The following is a 19,596-nucleotide window of genomic DNA, read 5'->3' as shown; positions in this document are numbered from 1 at the left end:
ACAAATCATTTGCCTGCACAAGCAACAACTCAACCAACCAACAAAACGAGCCGACTGCTGAAACTAGTCCTATGCTATGCAGAGGTAATGCCAGAAGTTTATGAATGGCTGAATGTATCATCAGATGTAAAAGATCAACCAAGTAGAGCATTTCAGCTATGGTACTGCTTAACACGGTGCACATTGCCACAGACTACAAAAGGGTGGAGAGAAGAAGGATTGACAGGTTTTTTTTTTGTTTTGATTATCTCAACACTGCTATCATCAAGGCTGGCCGAATATCACCTATCAATTGTAATTGTAATTGTAATTTGTCCTCTCTCCTGCTATCCTCTGCATCCCTCAACTGTAATTTGAATTCCGGCTGCTTCTTCCTCTTCTCTCAGCCCAGCCACCATTAGGCCGAGAAGAAGCACCTGCACTAACATTAGAACTGGCACTATTCTCGCCGTAAAAAGCACCCATCAGCATTCCATCGGTGCTTGAGTGATCTGCTGATGATCTTACCCTTGCGCGATAACGGCGACCATGCCGTCGCCGGTTATGAGAGTTTGCGCCAGAGTATCCAAGCTCTTGGTGATGATAGACGCCATTGGCAGTGCCAAACATGTTGTCCGTAAGGTTGATCAAATCAGCATGTGCCTGCGAGGAGCTGGGATTGGCAGCCTCAGCCCCAGCAGACGCAAACACCGGAAAACCCAGCAAATGGTAGTCGTAGACCTCATCAGAGTCGTCGGGGTCGTATTCATCATATTGGTCTTCCATCTCCACGTCATCAAAGTTGGGAGGCATGAAGCTCATGGCAGCATCTCGGAGTGAGGTAGCTCCGAAACCAAAGTTCACTATGCCTTGGAAATCGAAGGGATCGTCTTCTTCTTCATCATCCATATACACCATGCCTCTATCAGTACGCTGCTGCTGCTGCCTAGAGCTCTCGACTCTGACTCCGTTGGGCCTTGGCGGCGCATTGTGCACGGAGGCCGCAGAGCCACCACGCCCATAGATGGGTATGATGGCGTCGTCGGCGACTTGGCCCTTGCAGACAGGGCATTCACGGTGGTGGGAGTGGACATGGAGCCACTGATAGAGGCACTCCCAGCAGAAGAGATGGCCGCACTTGGTGACGACGGGTTCAGCAGCCATGTCGAAGCAGACGTTGCACTCGAAGTTGGCGGCGCTGCGGCCAGCCTTGTCGTCTGGCTCCTTGGTACTGGCAGGAGCCGCAGTTCCGGAGGCGGAAGACTTGTCTGTGGCTGAGGCGGGATGAGTTATTTGTGCGTGGCCGGAGGAAGTGGAGGAGCGCGGGGAGTGGCGATGAGCGACATCGACAGGGCGGTAGCGATAGTGAGGCTGCGGTGGTGGCCTCAGCCTCGACCTCTCTCCCCTCCACCTGCCTCCGCTGCTGCTATCGCCGTGGATGACGTCACTGGTGGAGCGGCGGTTTGTGAAGCCTCTTCCTCCAGGTCCTCGGGCGCCGCCGCTACCGGTGGCGGTGGAATTGATCCAGCCGGCCATGGAATCGAATCGAATCGAATCGATCGGGTGGGGGGATTAGGTTAGGGTTTGGAAATTGAATGAATACTAGACGGAATCGAGGAGGAGGAGGAGCAAAGAAAGAAAGGGGATCGAGGTACAAGAACGAACCAGTGGCCGGCCATCGAAGACGACGATGGATGGAGCCGGTGTTGGGCCGTTTTGTTTCAGTTCAGGTTTCTGTTGGGCCGTTCTGTGTCTTGTAACAAAATGAGATCCACGTTTTGCGTGGAGACATTTTATTTATTTTATATGTACTAACAAGTTACTCCATGCAATTCAAGTAGCAAGTTATACGTAAACATGTTAATCAAGTTTTCATATAAGTTGCTACTAAATATTCTATTGAAATTTACTACCTCATCTAAAGTTGTTACATATGTTTTTTCAAGTCGCTCCCTCATATCATGTTGCAACATAGTCATCACACAAGTTGCTACCTTGCATTTACCCACTTCGTTTGAAATTCACTAAATTAGCCACATAAGTTGCTACCGTCCACACACGGTCAAGTTGTATGAATAGGACTAGCAAGTTGCTATTTCTATATAAATGTCAATTGTTATCTAATGGAAAAAGTTCATATTGCCTCCCTTAATTATTGCTCAAATCTGTTTTACCCCCTCGAACCGCAAAACCAGATATCCCACCTCCTCTAACTATTTAAGCCGGTGCACTTTACCTCTTTAACTGGTTTTGATAGTGATTTCGTCCTATGTGGCACTGACATGGCGGTGGGACTCACATGTCAGATGGCATCTCATTATCTTGTTCCTCCCTCTTCTCTCTCCCCGTCTTATGCCTATGCGTGCGACTCAGAGAGATAGAGAGGAGGAGACATCTCGTCCCCCGCCGCCATCTCCCTCCTCCTCTTCGTCAGTGCCGACCCCACCCTCCTCCTCTTCGTCAGTGCCGACCCCACCCTCCTCGACCACCTCAGCCAACTCAGGTGCAGGTTCTTGGCACAGCGTCGACACGCTGGGCTGTGGCCATGCGCCCACGAGGTCGTTGTTCTGTGAGCGTGAGGTGCACGCCGGCTATCTCGAAGCGATCGCGCCACGGGGATAGGAGCTCAGTCCAGGAGACGGCGCCAAGGTCACCGAAGCCGGATGAGCAGGAGGACGACGAGAAGGAGGTCGATTCATCATCGAAACAGGACTTGTCGCAGCTGAGGATGTAGTCACTAAGCATGTCCACGATGTCGTAGAAGCGCTGAAGTGCGAGGAGTGCTTACGCCAAGAGCTCCAGTGCTGCCTCCACCCGCAGTGACTAGCCCAAGTGCCGCCGTCACCGCGTCATCCCCTCCCTCAGCGTCCTTGCTCCCGACCACATGCCCGACCACGAGCCCGACCACACCTCCAACCAGTGCTCTCACGGGCGGGGGTGGCTGGAGGTAGAAGAAGATGATGGACAACCAGCGATGCTCAAGCTCGACCGGGCAAACCACGGTGACTCAAGCTCCGATATTTTGCAAAGAGAGAGAGAAGGGAGAGAGGAAGGAGATGAGCGGCTCCGATCGGGCTCTAGGGCTCGGGAACACGACGAGCGACGACACCATGGGTGTTCGGCCGTCGGAGAGGGGAGAGAAGACTGAGGCATCTCGGGTCAATTGAGCTTGGCCGAAGTAGCTAGAGGCTAGGGCAACACTGGTCCCGTGCTTGGATTAGGTCTAGAGGCTACCCATTGGTCTGGTGACAGAGCTTTGTGGTTGGAACAGAGTCGGCACGGCGCCAGAGCATCTCGGCGCGCGAGGGCTAGCTAGCTGTGATGCCCTAGATGGTGTAGACGGAGGGGATTGGAGCGATGTATTACCGTCGGTGAGAAATTGGAGAAGGCAGCCCAGATTGGGCGTTTCGGGCTCGGCGCAAAATGAGGTCGGGGGAGTGGCAAAATGGAACCAGGGAAGTACGACGGTCACAGTTGTGTGCTCGGATCGAGCAATAGAGCTTCGAGGAGTGGTGGCGGCTGTTGTCGGAGCTCGGGAAGAAAGAGGGAGTGGCGGCGGAGGGAGTGAGGGAGGGCGCGTGGTTGGGAGCGTGCCATCTGACTGGAATGTTTATGTGTACAATAACGTATACCACGTTTCATCTGACATGTGGGTCCCACCATCACATTAGCGCCACGTAGGATGAACCCACTATCAAAACCAGTTAAGGAGATAGATTACACCAGATTGAATAGTTAGAGGAGATGTGATATCTATTTTTGCGGTTCAAGGTAAAACAGATTCGAGCAATAGTTGAGAGATGCGATATAAACTTTTTCCTTATCTAATCCCCACGTAAGCTGTTACTTTCTCAAGAGTGAGTTGCAACTACCATTTTATTTAACTTTACACCTCCAAGTAGTTAGTTGCTACTTAGTCACGGTAGGCGTTACTACTCAAATTCAATAAAAGCTGCTACTTACTATCACTTACAACTTCTTCGGTAACTTACTATACGCAAGTTGCTACTCATTTTGCATATAAGTTGCTAGCAGATGCAAGTATCACAAAAACATATTCAATATGGTTCTCATTTTGTTAAGCTCGTCATGTACAAGTATAGAACATAATGGTGCAAACAAAATTAAAAACAGACATCAGATAAACAAGTTATGATCACTTGAAATAACTACTATAAACTAGTATAGTAAAGAAAGCCATCTCTGATACGTAAGAGCATACTGATGTCATGAGAAGGCAACTTGAACTTGTCTTTTTTATGATTCCTTTTAATCACAGGGAGTGTAAGACGCGTCCGCAGGGAGAACAAAGAGGAAGGCAACGAAGACGCTAGAAAGGGAAAGAGCGCGTACCCGGCGTCTTATACCTTTTCGCCGTTGTAGCTCCAGAAACGCTGTTGTACCTCCAAAAACAAGTCATTGTAGTATGGACAGCTATATAAATACCAAACTTCTATAAATATATTTATCACAAAACCTTCTCGGTCCTGGGCTTCTTGCCCATTTGGTCCTCGTCTTTTGCCGAGGAGTAATGGTAATGTCTGGGAGTTCACAAGTCCAGCCTCTAACTTATCCAGGCATCATCCATTAGCGGCACGCAGGCACGCAAATACTGATAAAGAAGTTACAAAGATGAAGGAAACTCTCAACCTGACATTACACTCTAATAATCTGATAGAGAAACTGAGACTGAGACGAAAGGTTCTTTATCGAATCTGCTTTAAAGTAGTATCCATCACACTGGGATCAAAGCTCTGGACTGAAACTGCTGCTCCATCTTGAACCAGTCGACCCACCATCCGAATCTGTTCGCCTTGCACAAAATGTACCTGCAATCCTACCCAATACTGCAGCAAAACATATAATTTGTATATTACCACCCGAGGACTTGTACTAGTATTATCTCTCACAACTGATTACATGTTTTACAATTACAACAATCACATTCAAATGCTGATAACAAATTACAACAGCAACAGCAATAACCAGCTTACAAAATCAACATGTTTAAAACACCTCATATACATCTGAACAGGCAGAATACATACACATCATCAGTCAGTAGCCAGGGTGAGGTCAGGTCAGGTGAGGCAAGAACGGCCCTCCCCTGTCAATGTCAGAACCGCCTCTTCTGCTGAGGATACCCAGGGTTCTGCATTCCCATCCCCTGATCAGCCTTCCTTCTCAACTGTTGCCCACATAAACATAGGTAAGATTCAGTAATCACAATTCACAAGCCTCCTTCAACAAGTATTCAAGTAATCGAAAAAAACGAAGGGCAACAATACCTGGTGCGGATGGGACTGACCACCTGCGCCTCTCTGCATAGGAATATTACCAGGATTCAGCCCAGCCATACCAGCTTGCGATGCGGCATTGAAGGCAGACATGTTTGCCCCAGCTGGCAATCTTGGCATCCCAACCATGGGTTGAGGCACTTGTCTTGGCATGGGTCTCGATACAGATTGACTTCCTGGAGGCACGTTCCCTGATGGCTGAAATACAGAAATGCGTCGCATTATAATGTGGATCGCAAGATTTCACAATCCTGCATGCAAATGTGTTGCAACAAACAAGAAGTTGGGTTCCTTAAATTGCACTAAGTCAAGTCTTGTGATCAAATTGGAAATAAGAACCAAATCTTAAGATAAAAGGTTTGATCAATTAAACACATCTGAATCTCCTTGAGAAGGACCGCAACTATCCCATAAACCTTTCCAGTGATTAGGCATTGGAAAATAAGGGCTTAGTAGAGTTGCATTACCGGTTGAGTTGGTTGAAGGCTTGTTGTTCCTTCAAAATCTGTTGTAGTATCAACCGGACGAACAGGATATGTCACAATTTTCTCCCCTGGCTGGGAAGGTAGAAGCGCGCTAACCAGACAGGCATTTTGGTCAGAACGATGAGAAATAGCTTCACTTTCTAAATGAGATGCTATGCCAAACATCTGAGAATTATTCAGCATTTAGATGTATAAAGTATAAACTAACAAGTATTTCTTTGGAAAAGTAAAGGCAATTAAAACTCTGCTCACACATAACTTACTTTCGTCCAGGCAGTGGGTCCATCCGAAAGTACCTAAGCAAAGAAATGAGAATATTCAGAAGAGTTCATGCGTTAAAAAGTAGTCACCAACAGCACAACATTAGACTAGAGAGGCTTCGTCAAGACGTCAACTTTTCAGAATGGAAATAATGTCCACAATGTCCATCTTTGTTTAAGTAAACATGTCACTGAAACTTCAGATGTTGGAAAATAGAGGGAATAGAACCCAGAAACCATTATGTTCTCATGTTGATTATATAAGATTCATGAAGCAGAGATATGTAAAAGGGTGTCAACAAGACCAGATAACCTTAAATCCTAACAGTAAATGATAGCTTTGGACCTAGAAAGGTAATCAATACTAATGACAAAATAAATTAGATTCAGATAGGAAACATAAATTTCAAAAGAGATCCTGCGAGTCTATTTCATACATGTTCACTTTTACTATCATACCTGAATACAGAAATTAAGGGTTAAATAAATTTATACATCAAAATGGAAATAATTGCAAAACAGTACTTCAGAACGAGGCAAGTATGGCTGAGTCATAGTGAAGTGACTATTTAATAGTCTATGAAAATAATGAAAGCTAAAGCATAATTCAGAGTTTCCATGTTTGACTAGAACCGGTCATGATGGTCCACAAGGTGGCTCTAGCATGTTACTGCTATGTCGTTTGAAAGGTTGCTAACTAGATTCAGGCAAGCTATTCAAATAGATCGGCAGAGGGCAAATTACACATTTTGGAAATGAACAAAATGTAGATTCATGCCAAAAAAGAAGAAGAATGAGTATGTGAAAGTATTAGTTATTTACTCGTGCTCCAGAGCTTGTGCAGCCGTTATACGCTTTCGTGGATCATACCTATAACAGGCGAATATATTAGTGCGATCAAAACTACTAGTGAGCATCAACCACTGTTATATTGAATTTCCAATGGGATACAGCGCAATGAACATGTGACATACTCAAGCATTTTTGAAAGAAGATCAAATGCAGGGCTCTTCTGCGGCAACTGAACAATGTTATGGAGACCTGTGTTCTCACTGCAAGGGAGAAATGACTACCTTCAGGACTGACAAAAAGTAAATATTTCAGGTTTCTTAGAGCAGCAAAAAAAAAAAAAAAAAAACCTGACGTACTACTTATGCCCCTGGATGTGTTGTTGATCGTTTTGCCAGCACGGAAGATTGGCAAGGGTAGGCCACTTTTCAACCGTAGGATGACCTACAGAAGAATTGGATTATTACACTACAATAGTACAAAGTCAAACAACACCAAAGCAGAAGCAAGGCATCCATACCTAAGACCTTAAAAATCTTGTCCAGTTGATCAAGCTACAAGACATGCGTAAATCAACTGTGAGATAAATGAATGGCATACACAGGAAACTTATACATGATGTAACACAGAAGGACATACAAGGCAACAAAATGCAACTATCTACTGCCTAATTTTCTTTGAAGAAGGGTCCACCATACAAGACTGTTATTTACTTGTCATGTAAAATGGAGCAATTATGGTCTAATGATATATCTGAAAACAAGGTAACAACAGTAAATAATGGAGTATAAGTGGCCATACTTGGAAGGGGTTCGGAGTAGCTTTGGCTTCGACGCCTTGGAACAGTGGTTTCAGTGTGAGCAATTCAGCAAAAATGCAACCAACTGCCCACATATCTAGAAATGATTTAAGGAAATAACTGAATCGAATGAAGAGAACCAGAAGGCAAAAAAAAAAAAAGATATGATTTTGCTCTCCCTGTGAGGATACCAACAGCGCTTGTGTAGTGTTTTGCCCCAAGTAACAGCTCGGGAGCACGATACCAGATTGTTACAACAACCTGAAAATCTTTGGTTAGCAATATATATACATGGCAGATCCATATAACAAACCACATGCTCCTATGAATACAAGAGAAGAGAAGAGAAGAGATAAAGATGTTTTATGGGTCTAAGCATCATCTAAGCCTCAAATTATCAAAAAAAGTAATGATATGAGTAAGTGACCAATTATACATCTACAGCATCTTTTACTTTACTTGTATTCCTGAAAAGAGGAACAGAGGACAGGAGCATGCATGCTAGCTTACGGGCATGCAGATGGAGGCACTCACCCCATTGTCACTTAATGGTTTGAGCGGAGCTTGATATATCCTAGCAAGCCCAAAATCAGCAATCTTTATAATTCCATGTTCTTCTCCTTCGCCCGTGACCTATAAATATGCATGGAAGCACTATCAGCAAGAGGAAAAGGCTGCACAATACTGTGCAGATTTATTTGTATATGGGCAAGTGGCAAATAGCAGGGTACCAGTATGTTAGAAGGCTTGAGATCTCGATGGATAATCCAGTTACTGAAGGAGGGAAGGGGGAGAGGGTTGAGGTGAGACTCGGAAATTATTTTAGATAGGGTGTTCCAGAGAAAGCAGCACCGGCAGCATATACGTTACCTGTGAAGATAGTTGAGGCCGTTGAGCAGTTGCCATAGCAAGGATTTGACAGTGTAGGGATTAATGGGGGAGCTTAGCTTCTCCCTGTGATGCCTGATAATCTCCTGCGGTTTGGTTGGTTGGTTTGGTTATACAATCAGGGACAGAAGTCAAAGAAGAGAAGAGAAGACATGATGACGGACATAGAGGTCGTGCTCCGCGTAATCGAATGCGAGGTAGAGGGACATGTCGGCGTGGTTGATGTGGACATTGACGAGCTTGACGACATTCTCGTGGTTGATCTCGCGGAGGAGCTGCCAGGTAGGTGGTGTTAGGGTTTGGTGCTTCCCCGAGTCCAAAGGGAAGGGGAGTGGAGGGGAAGGGATAGAAAGCAGCAAGAAGCAGAGGGATGTCGGAAGAGCAGACCATGATCTCTCTGATTGCAGTGGGCGAGACTCCGTCACCCTCCTTGGACTGCTTGAACTTCTTGATGGCGATGGGGGGGCCGCGCCGGCCGGGCGCCGGGTGGGACGGCTTGAGGCGCGCGAGGAAGACGAGGCCGTAGGTGCCCTCTCCGATCTTGCCCACCAGCTCGTACTGCTGCAGCCACGCCGGGCGGTTGGCGCCGCCCGCGCGCCCGTCCCCCATCCCCGACGCTGGGCCTGCCTGCCGCCAACCTCCTCGTCGTCGTCGTCCTCTTCTCCGACGCGACGCCCCGCGCGCTGGGCTGCCTGCAACAGAACCGTCTGCGCGTGCGGCCTGCTTTGCTTGACTTGTTGCAGATGTGGGCCCATATTCATTTGAGGCCCAACAACGAGGAAGAGATGGACGGCCCAGCCCAGACCAAATAGGATGAGGCCCAACGTCTTCTTCCCTTCCATTTCTCCTCCTCTTCTTCTTCTACTAGAGAGAGAGAGAGAGAGAGAGAGAGAATAGCGAAGAGTGTTATCCAGCTCCATAGGATAGATATGGCGGCCGGGAGTGCCAGTGCCACCGCGTCCCTGTCCCTCTCCGTCGCGGCGGCTGCTCTGCGCATCAGGCAGCCATGCGCTCGCGCTCCCACTTGGGCGGCCCCCACCCAGAGGCAGCAACGGCCCCTCCTCAAGCTCAAGCCTTGCGCCTCACTGGCCGCGGCGGCCCCTCCTCTGTGGCGAGCAGAGTCGGATGCCGCGGGCGGTGGGCCCGGCGCCGGTGACGTCATGGGCCTCCTCCTCCGGGAGCGCATCGTCTTCCTCGGCAACGAGATCGAGGACTTCCTCGCCGATGCCGTCGTCAGCCAGCTGCTCCTCCTTGACGCCATCGACCCAGACTCTGACATCCGCCTCTTCGTCAACTCCCCAGGGGGATCCCTAAGGTCCAACATTCCCTTCCATTTTCCTCCTCCTCCTCCTCGTTCATTCATCATCATCGACTACTCCTGATGTGTATGCTTGCTTCACTTACAAATCCAATTCAATGACCACACTTGTTACTACTCTTGCAATGTACAAACTTTAACTCAAATGCTTAACTTTATCTTACCCAATCCTTGAACCATCATCTTTATCATTTAAGAACTAAAACGGACAAGGTGTAGGCATTCTCCATCTTATATGTGCTAGTCTACAACCACATTCATCTGCACGGTCTACATTTTGGTCTTGAGATTCTATATGAACTGTAATCAAAATAAATTGACAACTTTTATTAGTTGAATAGATAGAGATATAAAGCAGTCTCAGCTATTTGATTTCATACAGGCTTCACTTCTTTCCATTTATGTTAATATAAATATAGGCTACAGTTCTACACTAATCATGACCTGTACAATATAACCTGCGGGCTGATTGATCCAAGCCTTCATGAACCATGATAGTTTCAGGGTGGACCTATTCTTCTGATGTCTGCAGTCATCTCTGTGTGATTCTTCACCATTTTCACTGCATCTTTGCTGCACTGACTATTCACCTTCCGGGCCTGCTAATTTTTTGGAGAATTCTTCAGTTCCTTTAAAGATTATTCGTTCACTTTAGTTTTTTGCTTATATCTTGTTGCATAGATTGAAATCTTATCCTCAACTGCGTCTAGATCGCTAAATGTATCTTCTTTAGTTAAATTTATATTTTGTTCTGGTTTAAGCACCACGCTTATCAAGTTTATTGTATTTTTCCAAGCTTATTGGTACTTGCTAACCACAAGATTAGTAATTCCTAAAGCAGCAATTCATTGACTGAAATTCCAAACATACCGACTGTGAGACCTCACATGCACTAGCACTATAGCTATAATTGTTGCGGAGATCATATTCAAATCTGCATGCAGACACCTGATTCTTTGTGCTGAATGATCCGATCGAAGAGTTATCTTACCCTCAATCTCTGGCTTGCTGGTGACTACTTATTATATCGCGTTCTATGTCAAACCGAGAACAAGTACTAGTTGTCTTTTGTGATCGTATATGTGGATCATCAAGCTAGAGTGCATATAGTTATTTTCGGCCATTACCTCATCATAGATCTGTGTATGTGAAATCCTTGCATTTTGTGACTGACTATTTTGTTTACCTTTCAGTGCGACAATGGCCATCTATGATGTAATGCAGCTTGTGAGGGCGGATGTCTCCACTATTGGACTGGGCATAGCTGGATCCACGGCTTCTATAATCCTTGGTGGTGGCACAAAGGGCAAGCGATTCGCCATGCCCAACACCAGGATTATGATCCATCAGCCCATGGGAGGCGCAAGTGGGCAGGCCTTAGATGTAGAGGTCCAAGCCAAGGAGATATTGACTAACAAGAGGAATGTCATTCGGCTCATATCAGGCTTCACAGGGCGCACTCTGGAGCAGGTAGAGAAAGACATTGACAGAGACCATTACATGGGTCCTCTTGAGGCTGTTGATTATGGACTCATCGACGGGGTGATCGATGGAGACAGCATCATCCCACTTGAGCCTGTCCCAGAGAGGGTGAAGCCTAAATACAACTACGAAGAACTGTACAAGGATCCACAGAAGTTTCTTACACCAGATGTTCCAGATGATGAGATATACTAGTCTATGGGCTGTATTTTGTGCGAATCTGAAAGTCTGCTAAACAAACAGTTGCTTTTGATGTCCTGTAGCTGTTGCCAAACAAAGATGATGTAAAATCCTAGCACTAGCTGTAGCTTATTGATCTGGCTTGCTGCCCATATTACTCTGACTATATTTTGATTTTGAGCAGGCAGTTATGCCTGTTGGTTGCGTTTGCTTTTGGTATGATGAGACTTGAAATGGACTGGCAGTTGTGTTCTGACCATTTCAGACGAATGAAACCAGCCAATCCTTTTGTCCGTGTGAAAAGTTGGGAGCTGGAACTGGAAGGGACCGGACCAGAATAATCAACTTCGGATTTTTGGCCAAACAACAAAAGAGTACAACAGAAGCTTCTTCACTCCATTTCACGAATTTCCTTCGTGAAGTTAAATTGAGAAGCACTGATTACTGCGTGCAATGGTAACATATGCTTCAACTTAATTGGCTAACAAAGTAAACAAAATATGCATTCCCAGAATCGTATTTCTAAGACAGCAAACAGTTATCAGCTGTGGAAGTGTTTTATAATTTATTCACTGCAATATACCCTCCAAAACGGAGTGAAGGATTCGGCGTAACCAATAATTCTTTGGTTGTACAATAATGAATACAACAAACAGTTGTTTGAAGCTGGTATGATCAAAATAAAACCAATCCTGTCATCAATTGAAGGCACCAACGGTACGGACAAGAACTGCTGGGGAACCCGCACCCACGGTGCTTTCAACTTTTTTGAGGGCAAGCGGATCCCAGAACTGAACGACACTGTGGTTCCCGGTTTTGAGACTCATCGGCGTTTTAATGCAGGCAGCAGTACCGCCACGGCCCTCCGCTGCTGATTTTGCCGCCGCAGCCCTCTTCAATCTGATACGTTCAGCTCTTGACCCAATTGTCTGACCCAATATTGAGGCGGCTATAGTAAGGGCCATGGCTGTCTTCGGCATCAGCACAGACTTCCTGAGCATCCCTATGAAAGGCACCGCAGCATGAACTGCAGCAAACCACTGCACCGAAAACTTCTCTGTGTGCTCCCTCCAGATGCCAAGAGGAACATTTGCTGCCATACCAAGCAATGCAATCACCAGTATTTTTGTTGGCAGGGGCTGAGGGCGAAGCCCCTTTGCAAAGGCTGTGCGGGATAGTGCTGCACGGGCAGCGACCACAGCAGGTGGGCATCTCAGTTTCATACCAGCTGGGGGTGTCATCATCTTTGCGACAAGAGGCACAACACCGCTTAATGCCCTATATGACTTTGCAAGTGGACATTGACCCATTTCCAGCCACTCATTGCTCAGTGCTTCATGATTGTTAGACTGACCTTTATTCTGAAATGCCAGGGAAAGCAAAATCAGATAATTGAATGGCATGCACCTTTGCTAGAACACGGTAAGCTTTTTTGTGTTGTGCCCATTTTAGTGTTTCTGCTATGTAGGACAGTTCACACACATCATATGAAATGTGTGTCTACTGCTGCCAAGATAAATTACTTTCTTTTGGTGATGAAAAAGATGGACCATAATAGACAACACTGGAAAATTGGGACACAGGAGACAGGAAAGATTGAGAAGCATAGTGATTGGGAAGACAAGATCTTAGCAACGCACAAATTACCTGGGGTAAGTTGTTGGGGTTCTTTTTGTTGGAGTTTTTCTTATTGCGCTTATTTGAGAAATCGCCAAAGCTGAAAAACCCTCCAAACGCTGAGAGACTGATGGTTGCTGCTTTGGCTGCCAAGGGGTTAAATTCAGGATTGGGCTTTGGCAATGGCTTCTCAATTTGTGCAAAGGGTCCTTCTGAAAGTGGGACGACCCCATCTCTACCGTGGAAAACTCGAAATGCCATGTCAAAATTAGGTCCGTCTTCGAAAATCGGACCCTTGGCTCCTGTTGCCTTCACAAGCAGCAAACATACAGTTCAGCAATCGCATCCAGAACACATACAATCTTCAGAAATAGATGGTCTGGTAATGTAAAGAGGAGCTGGAAGTAAAGGGCATACAGGGTCAGGAAAGTTGACGGCCGAGAAGGAAAAATTTGTAGGCTCGTTGATGTTCCTCAGGAATGGGCATCTTTCAATTCCTTGTTGGACGACAGTCTCTTCCAAGCACATGGGTTCACTGAGAGATCTCTGAAAAATGGAATCCATACGAATACCACAGGCAATTCAACCTGCAAGTGCAGAAAAGTTAAGAGAGCAATATGAGCCAAGAGATTGTTTGTGTTGAAAGAGTAAGAAAGCATACTGCCAATTGTCTCCTATCATGCAAGGTTGATGCTTAACAGATGAGCCATTAGGTTATTAAGTCAACAAAATCCATCTTGTTGAGCATTAATGGGAAGGGTAGGTTATGGATCCACAAATGCAGAGTTGATGTTGAGGCTTGAGAAAAGCTTGATCAGCATGTGTAAAGTCAACTGTAGACTACCTGAATGGTATGCTAGAACTAAAAAAAGAAGGTCTGAAGCAGAAGATTGCGTCGCTGCACAGGCAAAGTTAGCTGGCAAGCCTAAAGCATGATTTTTTGTGTGTGTGGTATTGCAAGAATGAATCTGGTTGGATTGGAGTTGAGTAGTAGTTGCATTCCAGTAAACAACTTGGAGCCCATGTTGATTGTTGGCCTGCCTGCCTACCTACCTAACAGCAGTTAGCACATGCGCATGCGCAGGGAGAGCTGGCCTGCCGAGCAAAAGCACCCAAATTTCCTTCCCAGGATGATCGTTTGTTGTTGAAATGTTGAGAAAGGTCAGGATCGCCAACAAAATGAGAAGGGAGAAAACAGGAGGAGATATAACTCATCATTAGATTAGGTCGGAGTCTCCCTTGTAATACAGGGTTAATGGTGTCTCGTTGCGATCAAAATTCATACTTGTCATTTTAAAAAAAACATACTTGTAGGCCTGAGTCGAATCTTTCATTACGGGTGCTAACTAATTCCTTAACCTTGCATCAGTTGCATTCATCCGTCTTAACTCTCGAATCGAATCCCCCTCTCTAGAAAGAGAGAAGGAAAGAAAGAAACGATCTCTCCACATCCTAATCCTAAGTTCCTCACAGAGGAGAGGGGAGGGGGGGGGGGGGAGGGGGAGAGAGGAAACGAATAAAACGAGAAATCCATGAAAAAGAAAGAAAGGTCACCTCCGATTCGAAGAGAAAGAAGAGCAGGCGACGGAGATCTTGCTCTTGGCAGGCTGGGTGGTCGCGTCGCGTGTGGCGGGCACGGGTACAGGCGACGGGAGAGGTCGTGGGGAAGGCACACGGCTCACCCGCAGACGCAGAGAAGGCGAGGCGAGGCGAGGCGAGGCGACTTTGGCCTGGCTGCCGTGCCGTGTGGATGGAGGAGCAGTTGAGTTGTTGTTTGACTCTGACTCGGCCTGCACCTGCCACATCAACACGCACGGCACGCTTTTCACGCGCCCCATCTCACGACTAGTCGACGCTACCCTAGCGAGGTTGGACTTTTTTTTATTTTAATCTTTTTAAAATTAATATTTTAATAATAGCCTGTCGAAATCTAAATTTTCAGGAACTAACCCATTTTATCACGCTAAAATGTCTGGCGTTAGGGAGTCACGTCAGACACTTTGGCGTGATAAAATGGGCTAGTTTCTGAAAATTTAGGTTTCGACAGGCTATTATTAAAATATTAGTTTTAAAAAGGCTAAAATAAAAAAAAAGTCGCGAGGTTGGCGATGTTTCAGAAGAGCAGAGCTGGCGGTCGGTAGCAACTAGTCGTCATCCCCTCCAACGGCCCGCCGCCCGAGTCCTTGTTTCTCTTCGCTGGCCAGCGAGAATTTTTATTTTTATATTTTTAATATTAAAAATTGCAAATATAAAAATATTGCAAAACTAAGACTCAGCGTGGCAATGTTGCCACGCTGGTCACTCGGTAACTCATTTTCACCATGGGCTACCACAAAAAGATAGAGTGAGGGTTAGTAGAAGAGAAGAGAAGGAGAGGAAATCGGTAAAATTCTATCCAAATTTATTATTGGTGGAGGTAAATTTTTTTTATTAGACTTAAGATTTTTAGTCTAGATTTTTATAATAAGGCAGAGCTACTGTTAAATTTAGTGTTTTAGGATAATTGTAATTATTGGACCTAGTGTTTTAGAAATAGTTGTTACTCATTTGATCTAGTGTTTTTAGGGATAATTGTACTGCTGTGATATAGGTTTTTTATGATAGTTGTAACTGTTACATCTAGTGTTTAGTGATAGTTGTACTTTTTTTACATATGTTTTTTGGATAGTTGGACCTAGTGTTTTAAGGATAATTGTATGTTTTTATAGTTTTTTAAGGATAGTTGTAATTGTTTGACCTGGTATTTTATGGATAGTTGTACTTTTTTAATGTTGTTTTTTTATGGATGTTTGTAACTATTGGACCTAGTGTTTTAGGGCTCCTGTCATGTAGACTTGTCGAGGCAGACGCGTGGATTGGGCGAATAGAGTCTGAACGGTGGTTTAGTTTCAATCGTGCCCTGCTCGCTGCACTGGTGGACATGTGGAGACCGGAGACGCACATGTTTCATCTCTTGTGCAAGTAGATGGCACCTACACTTGAGGACATCTCGCTCCTACTTGGCCTACCCTGCGCAAGCCTAGGGATGGGACTGAGGTACGGGTTCCTCCTGACGCGACGACATCCTGACATGGTTTGGTGTAGTTGATCGGAAGGTCAGCGCCCCCCATACAGGATGTTACCTGTGTCCGAGACGTATGGACATACCAAGAGGTTTATACTCTGGTTCGTGGTATGTTACTTGTGATTTGTTTCTTCACATGACTGATGCTCCGCCTATACATACTAATGTTTTTCATTTGCTAACTGACAGGCGGATTACATCCACCCAAATGCATATGACGATGCAATTGCTAGGTATTTAGAGGCCTACTTGTTGTGGATGTTCAGATGGATCATATTCACTGCCACTAAAAATAACTCGATCTGGAAGATCTTGATCCTGTATGCCCGGGAGATAGCTGATGTCGGACTGGGAAAAGTCCCCTAGTACAGTTGGGCTCATGTTGTGCTTGCCGCAATCTACATGGGTCTGTGCGAGGCATGCACAAAGACAGCTGTGGATGCCATCTTCACTAGTTGTTCACTTTTTCTCCATTTGTGGTCCTACGAGTGGTTCGACATTGGTCGACCGGTAGTGGACCATAGCCCATACGACACAGAGTCAGACGACATGGACGAACCCACCATAGGTTCACTGTGGTGCCGATGATGGGTAAGATATCTGATACGATAATGTTGAATATATTAATTTGTGAGTCTAATGAGCATTCTCTACGCAGCTGTCATGGGCCAGGGCCAAGACGCACAGAGCATATTCGGACTTCACCCGCAGGTTCCACACAACAATAGTAACTTTCTCGAACAACAAACATATACGATGGCATGTACAGTACACTTTCCTACTAACCAAGTCATGTACCGCCTGTAAACCTAACATGTCTTAGGGAATGTAAACAACCTGATTACAATCGCTACTCTATTAAAGTGCAACATGGGTACTTTCCCTTCCTCACATCATCTAGTACTTTCCCTTCCTAACGGGCCTACTCCTCTCTCAGCTTCCTCCGTTCCTCCTACTTTCTTTTGTGCTCAGCCTCCCTCCTCTCATTCACTTCCATTTGTTCGAATCATCTCCATGCCGCCCGATGGTCGTTGTATAAGTGGAACACATCTGCTTGCGATTGCTCAATATCCATTCATTATACGAACTCACAGAGAGGTGACGGAGACTACCAATGGAGACACCAATGGTCAGTGGTAAATGACAGATAGTTGTAATATACTTTGGCCAAAAGGGTTTACCTGGTGGTAACCACCAGGAAGGCTGCCCTCCCTAGGGTCGTACTAGTAGTTCGGACATGTGAAAAACCTTCTTCCGAAGGTGCCTGAGAAGTCGTTAGACTTCTTCGGCATACAAAAGTATCCACGCAAGCACATCGGCATTTCCACCCCAGTAGGCGTAGGAACCGGCCTATATTTCTTTGGGAGGGGATCAGAGGCCATTTTAGGGGGCGTAGGAGAGCTTGAGGCGATTGGTTTCGTTCTACATGTTGCCTCCTATGAACCTATTTATACTTAAAATCTGTGGTGGTTCACGAACCAAGTCTATGAAAAATAGTTGGGAAAATGAATTGATTCCTCTGTCTGGAGCGGTCATGTTATCAAAAAAGGCTATGTCCAAAAAGTCTATATCTAAAAATATTGATGTTTGCAAAAGACTATGCTTGAAAAGACTAACGTATGAAAAGGTTATGCTTGAAAATGCTGATGTTTCTGAAAAAATAAGTGTAATTACATTCTATTTTTTATTGCTCAATTACTTAATAATATTTTTTAATCATTTATATTTCTCAAAAAAAATTAAAAAAAATAGCAAGGTACCTGTTGCTCTTTGGAACATCCATTGAACAAGCGACATGTTTACGGCCTGTCCACGCTGGCAGCCCACGCCAACATGTTGCCCATTGATCTTGTCTCCCTAACAGGCAACAAGAGTCTAGATTTACAATATTTCAAAACGGGCCCATATATTTGTAATTTTTTGATTAAAAAAATATAAAAATCTCTCGGCCGGTCGGCTGCACTGCAAACTCAAAGCATGCATGCAGCTGCCCCTACTTACCTACCTAATCCAGGGGCGGAGCTATAGGGTGTTCTTGGTGGTCCAAGGACCACCCTAAATTTTGACCAAGCAGAGCACATCAGCGAACAAAGCGAACTGCAATCGGTCTATTTGGAGGAGGTTGGAGGAGGAAGAAAGCATCACCATGGGCTATGGGCCAATAGCTTACTCATTTACTTCCAAGTGGCCCGAGAGGGCAAGAGGCAAGAGCCCAACCCACAACCTGATAGCCACAACCCAGCCCATATACCCTCATCCAGTCATCCCCAATTTCCAATCACACAACACAAGCAATAGCACAGTCAAATCCCCAAATCCCGATTCATGACCAACCAGAGCAGGAGGCGATGACCAGAGTAGGAGGCGGCGACCAGCGAGCGGGCGTGGCAAGCAGGTCTGGTGTGGGCTCCAACGCACCGCAAGCAGGGCAGGTGTGGCTGTGTGGCGAGCAGGGCAGGCGCCGGCGCGGCGAGCAGGGTGGGTGCGGCTACATGAGCAAGAGGCGCGCCGTGGCGTGTAGGCGCGATTGCACGAGTAGGGGCTCGGCGAGCCAGCGAGCAAGGGTGCGGTAAGTCAGTGAAGTAGTGAGCAGGGGTGCAGCGTGGGCGTGTGGCGACCGACGACTTGGCAAGCAGCGGAGCAGACGAGCTCACGAGCAGGGGCGTCGCGCAGACCATTGATTTTTTCTTGGATAAGGTATAAAAATGAGAAATATATGCTTGAATGCTTCTGTGAATTGAATAGCCACCATTGATTTTTGCTTGGTCATTTATTCTCTTAGATGCTTCATAGTTCACATTAACATTCTAAAATTGCTTTATGTTCAGATGACTAAAATTGCTTTATGTTCAGAACTTTAGATGATTAAACTTCTTACCGGCTGATGAAATTGGGAATTGTTAATTGACTTAGTTTTACTCGTGAATTGTGAAGGTAGAATTGTTAAGACATGAAGAGGAATTGAGGCATTGCTGAAATTTTTCGTAAACATGAAGCAAAAAGCAAAGAAGAATGCATCTTCTTCACCACCCGTTCCAGTGGTGGCTAAAGGGTAAATAGAAGAACAAGAACCACCTCCAATTTTGGTTGTGGTTGAAGTGCAAACTGAAGAACAAGAACCACCTCCGGTTCCGATTATGGTTGAAGTGCAATCTGAAGAACAAGAACCACCTCCAATTTATGATGTTAATTGTCTCGAACATGATTCAGGCTTAAGAGTGCCTATTGCAAGCTATGATGTCAATGATCAAGTTATAGTTCGGATAGGATATATTCTAAAAGGTTCGTGTCAACCTTATGCTCATGGTTATAAAATTAGGGACATGTACGGTAAGGATCGCCACTTCAATATTGTTTGGTTCCATAAATACCCTTGGCTTGAATATAGTGTTGAGAAAGATGTAATATTTTGCATAGTTTGTTATTTGTTTGGCAATG

At 45.6% G+C, this 19,596-nt stretch overlaps 4 protein-coding genes across 4 annotated transcripts; 1 reads left to right on the top strand and 3 right to left on the bottom strand.

The window, feature by feature from the left end:
* Positions 1-127: 127 nt before the first annotated feature.
* LOC133907112 (uncharacterized) lies at positions 128-1,789 on the bottom strand. The gene has a single exon (XM_062349139.1). The coding sequence runs from the start codon at positions 1,513-1,515 to the stop codon at positions 343-345; it is 1,173 nt and encodes a 390-aa protein (XP_062205123.1). The 5' UTR covers positions 1,516-1,789; the 3' UTR covers positions 128-342.
* A 3,038-nt stretch (positions 1,790-4,827) lies between these two features.
* On the bottom strand, positions 4,828-9,214 carry LOC133907402 (cyclin-dependent kinase E-1-like). The gene is made up of 15 exons (XM_062349437.1): positions 8,885-9,214; positions 8,662-8,772; positions 8,480-8,583; positions 8,341-8,383; positions 8,144-8,242; positions 7,801-7,870; positions 7,612-7,706; positions 7,331-7,364; positions 7,170-7,254; positions 6,996-7,073; positions 6,844-6,891; positions 6,025-6,057; positions 5,744-5,852; positions 5,268-5,474; positions 4,828-5,167 (listed from the first exon to the last, which is right to left on the bottom strand). The coding sequence occupies exons 1-15, from the start codon at positions 9,104-9,106 to the stop codon at positions 5,096-5,098; spliced, it is 1,410 nt and encodes a 469-aa protein (XP_062205421.1). The 5' UTR covers positions 9,107-9,214; the 3' UTR covers positions 4,828-5,095.
* Positions 9,215-9,367: 153 nt separating this feature from the next.
* Positions 9,368-11,682, top strand: LOC133907404 (ATP-dependent Clp protease proteolytic subunit 4, chloroplastic). The gene is made up of 2 exons (XM_062349439.1): positions 9,368-9,812; positions 11,009-11,682. Exons 1-2 carry the CDS (start codon positions 9,427-9,429, stop codon positions 11,490-11,492), a joined length of 870 nt encoding a protein of 289 aa, XP_062205423.1. The 5' UTR covers positions 9,368-9,426; the 3' UTR covers positions 11,493-11,682.
* Positions 11,683-12,023: 341 nt separating this feature from the next.
* Positions 12,024-14,860, bottom strand: LOC133907403 (uncharacterized). Its single transcript, XM_062349438.1, has 4 exons — positions 14,649-14,860; positions 13,512-13,681; positions 13,125-13,403; positions 12,024-12,838 (listed from the first exon to the last, which is right to left on the bottom strand). The coding sequence occupies exons 2-4, from the start codon at positions 13,656-13,658 to the stop codon at positions 12,176-12,178; spliced, it is 1,089 nt and encodes a 362-aa protein (XP_062205422.1). The 5' UTR covers positions 13,659-13,681; positions 14,649-14,860; the 3' UTR covers positions 12,024-12,175.
* Positions 14,861-19,596: the final 4,736 nt, after the last annotated feature.

Source organism: Phragmites australis, chromosome 24 (genome assembly GCF_958298935.1).
Source record: "Phragmites australis chromosome 24, lpPhrAust1.1, whole genome shotgun sequence".
NCBI lineage: Eukaryota > Viridiplantae > Streptophyta > Magnoliopsida > Poales > Poaceae > Phragmites > Phragmites australis.
The sequence above is the reverse complement of the archived record's forward strand: the minus strand, read 5'-3'. Positions and strand labels throughout refer to the sequence as shown.

What these genes read in the sequence shown, in the direction of transcription:
- LOC133907112 (XM_062349139.1), bottom strand. Translation starts at nt 1,515, where the DNA reads ATGGCCGGCTGGATCAATTCCACCGCCACCGGTAGCGGCGGCGCCCGA.
- LOC133907402 (XM_062349437.1), bottom strand. Translation starts at nt 9,106, where the DNA reads ATGGGGGACGGGCGCGCGGGCGGCGCCAACCGCCCGGCGTGGCTGCAG. An exon ending in TCAAGCCTTCTAACATACTG is followed by an intron (nt 8,243 to 8,340) that starts GTACCCTGCTAT and finishes GCATATTTATAG; the next exon opens with GTCACGGGCGAAGGAGAAGA. An exon ending in GCACAAGCTCTGGAGCACGA is followed by an intron (nt 6,058 to 6,843) that starts GTAAATAACTAA and finishes TTCTTTGCTTAG; the next exon opens with GTACTTTCGGATGGACCCAC.
- LOC133907404 (XM_062349439.1), top strand. Translation starts at nt 9,427, where the DNA reads ATGGCGGCCGGGAGTGCCAGTGCCACCGCGTCCCTGTCCCTCTCCGTC. An exon ending in TCCCCAGGGGGATCCCTAAG is followed by an intron (nt 9,813 to 11,008) that starts GTCCAACATTCC and finishes TTTACCTTTCAG; the next exon opens with TGCGACAATGGCCATCTATG.
- LOC133907403 (XM_062349438.1), bottom strand. Translation starts at nt 13,658, where the DNA reads ATGGATTCCATTTTTCAGAGATCTCTCAGTGAACCCATGTGCTTGGAA. An exon ending in CCGTCAACTTTCCTGACCCT is followed by an intron (nt 13,404 to 13,511) that starts GTATGCCCTTTA and finishes CTGCTTGTGAAG; the next exon opens with GCAACAGGAGCCAAGGGTCC. An exon ending in ACCCCAACAACTTACCCCAG is followed by an intron (nt 12,839 to 13,124) that starts GTAATTTGTGCG and finishes CTGGCATTTCAG; the next exon opens with AATAAAGGTCAGTCTAACAA.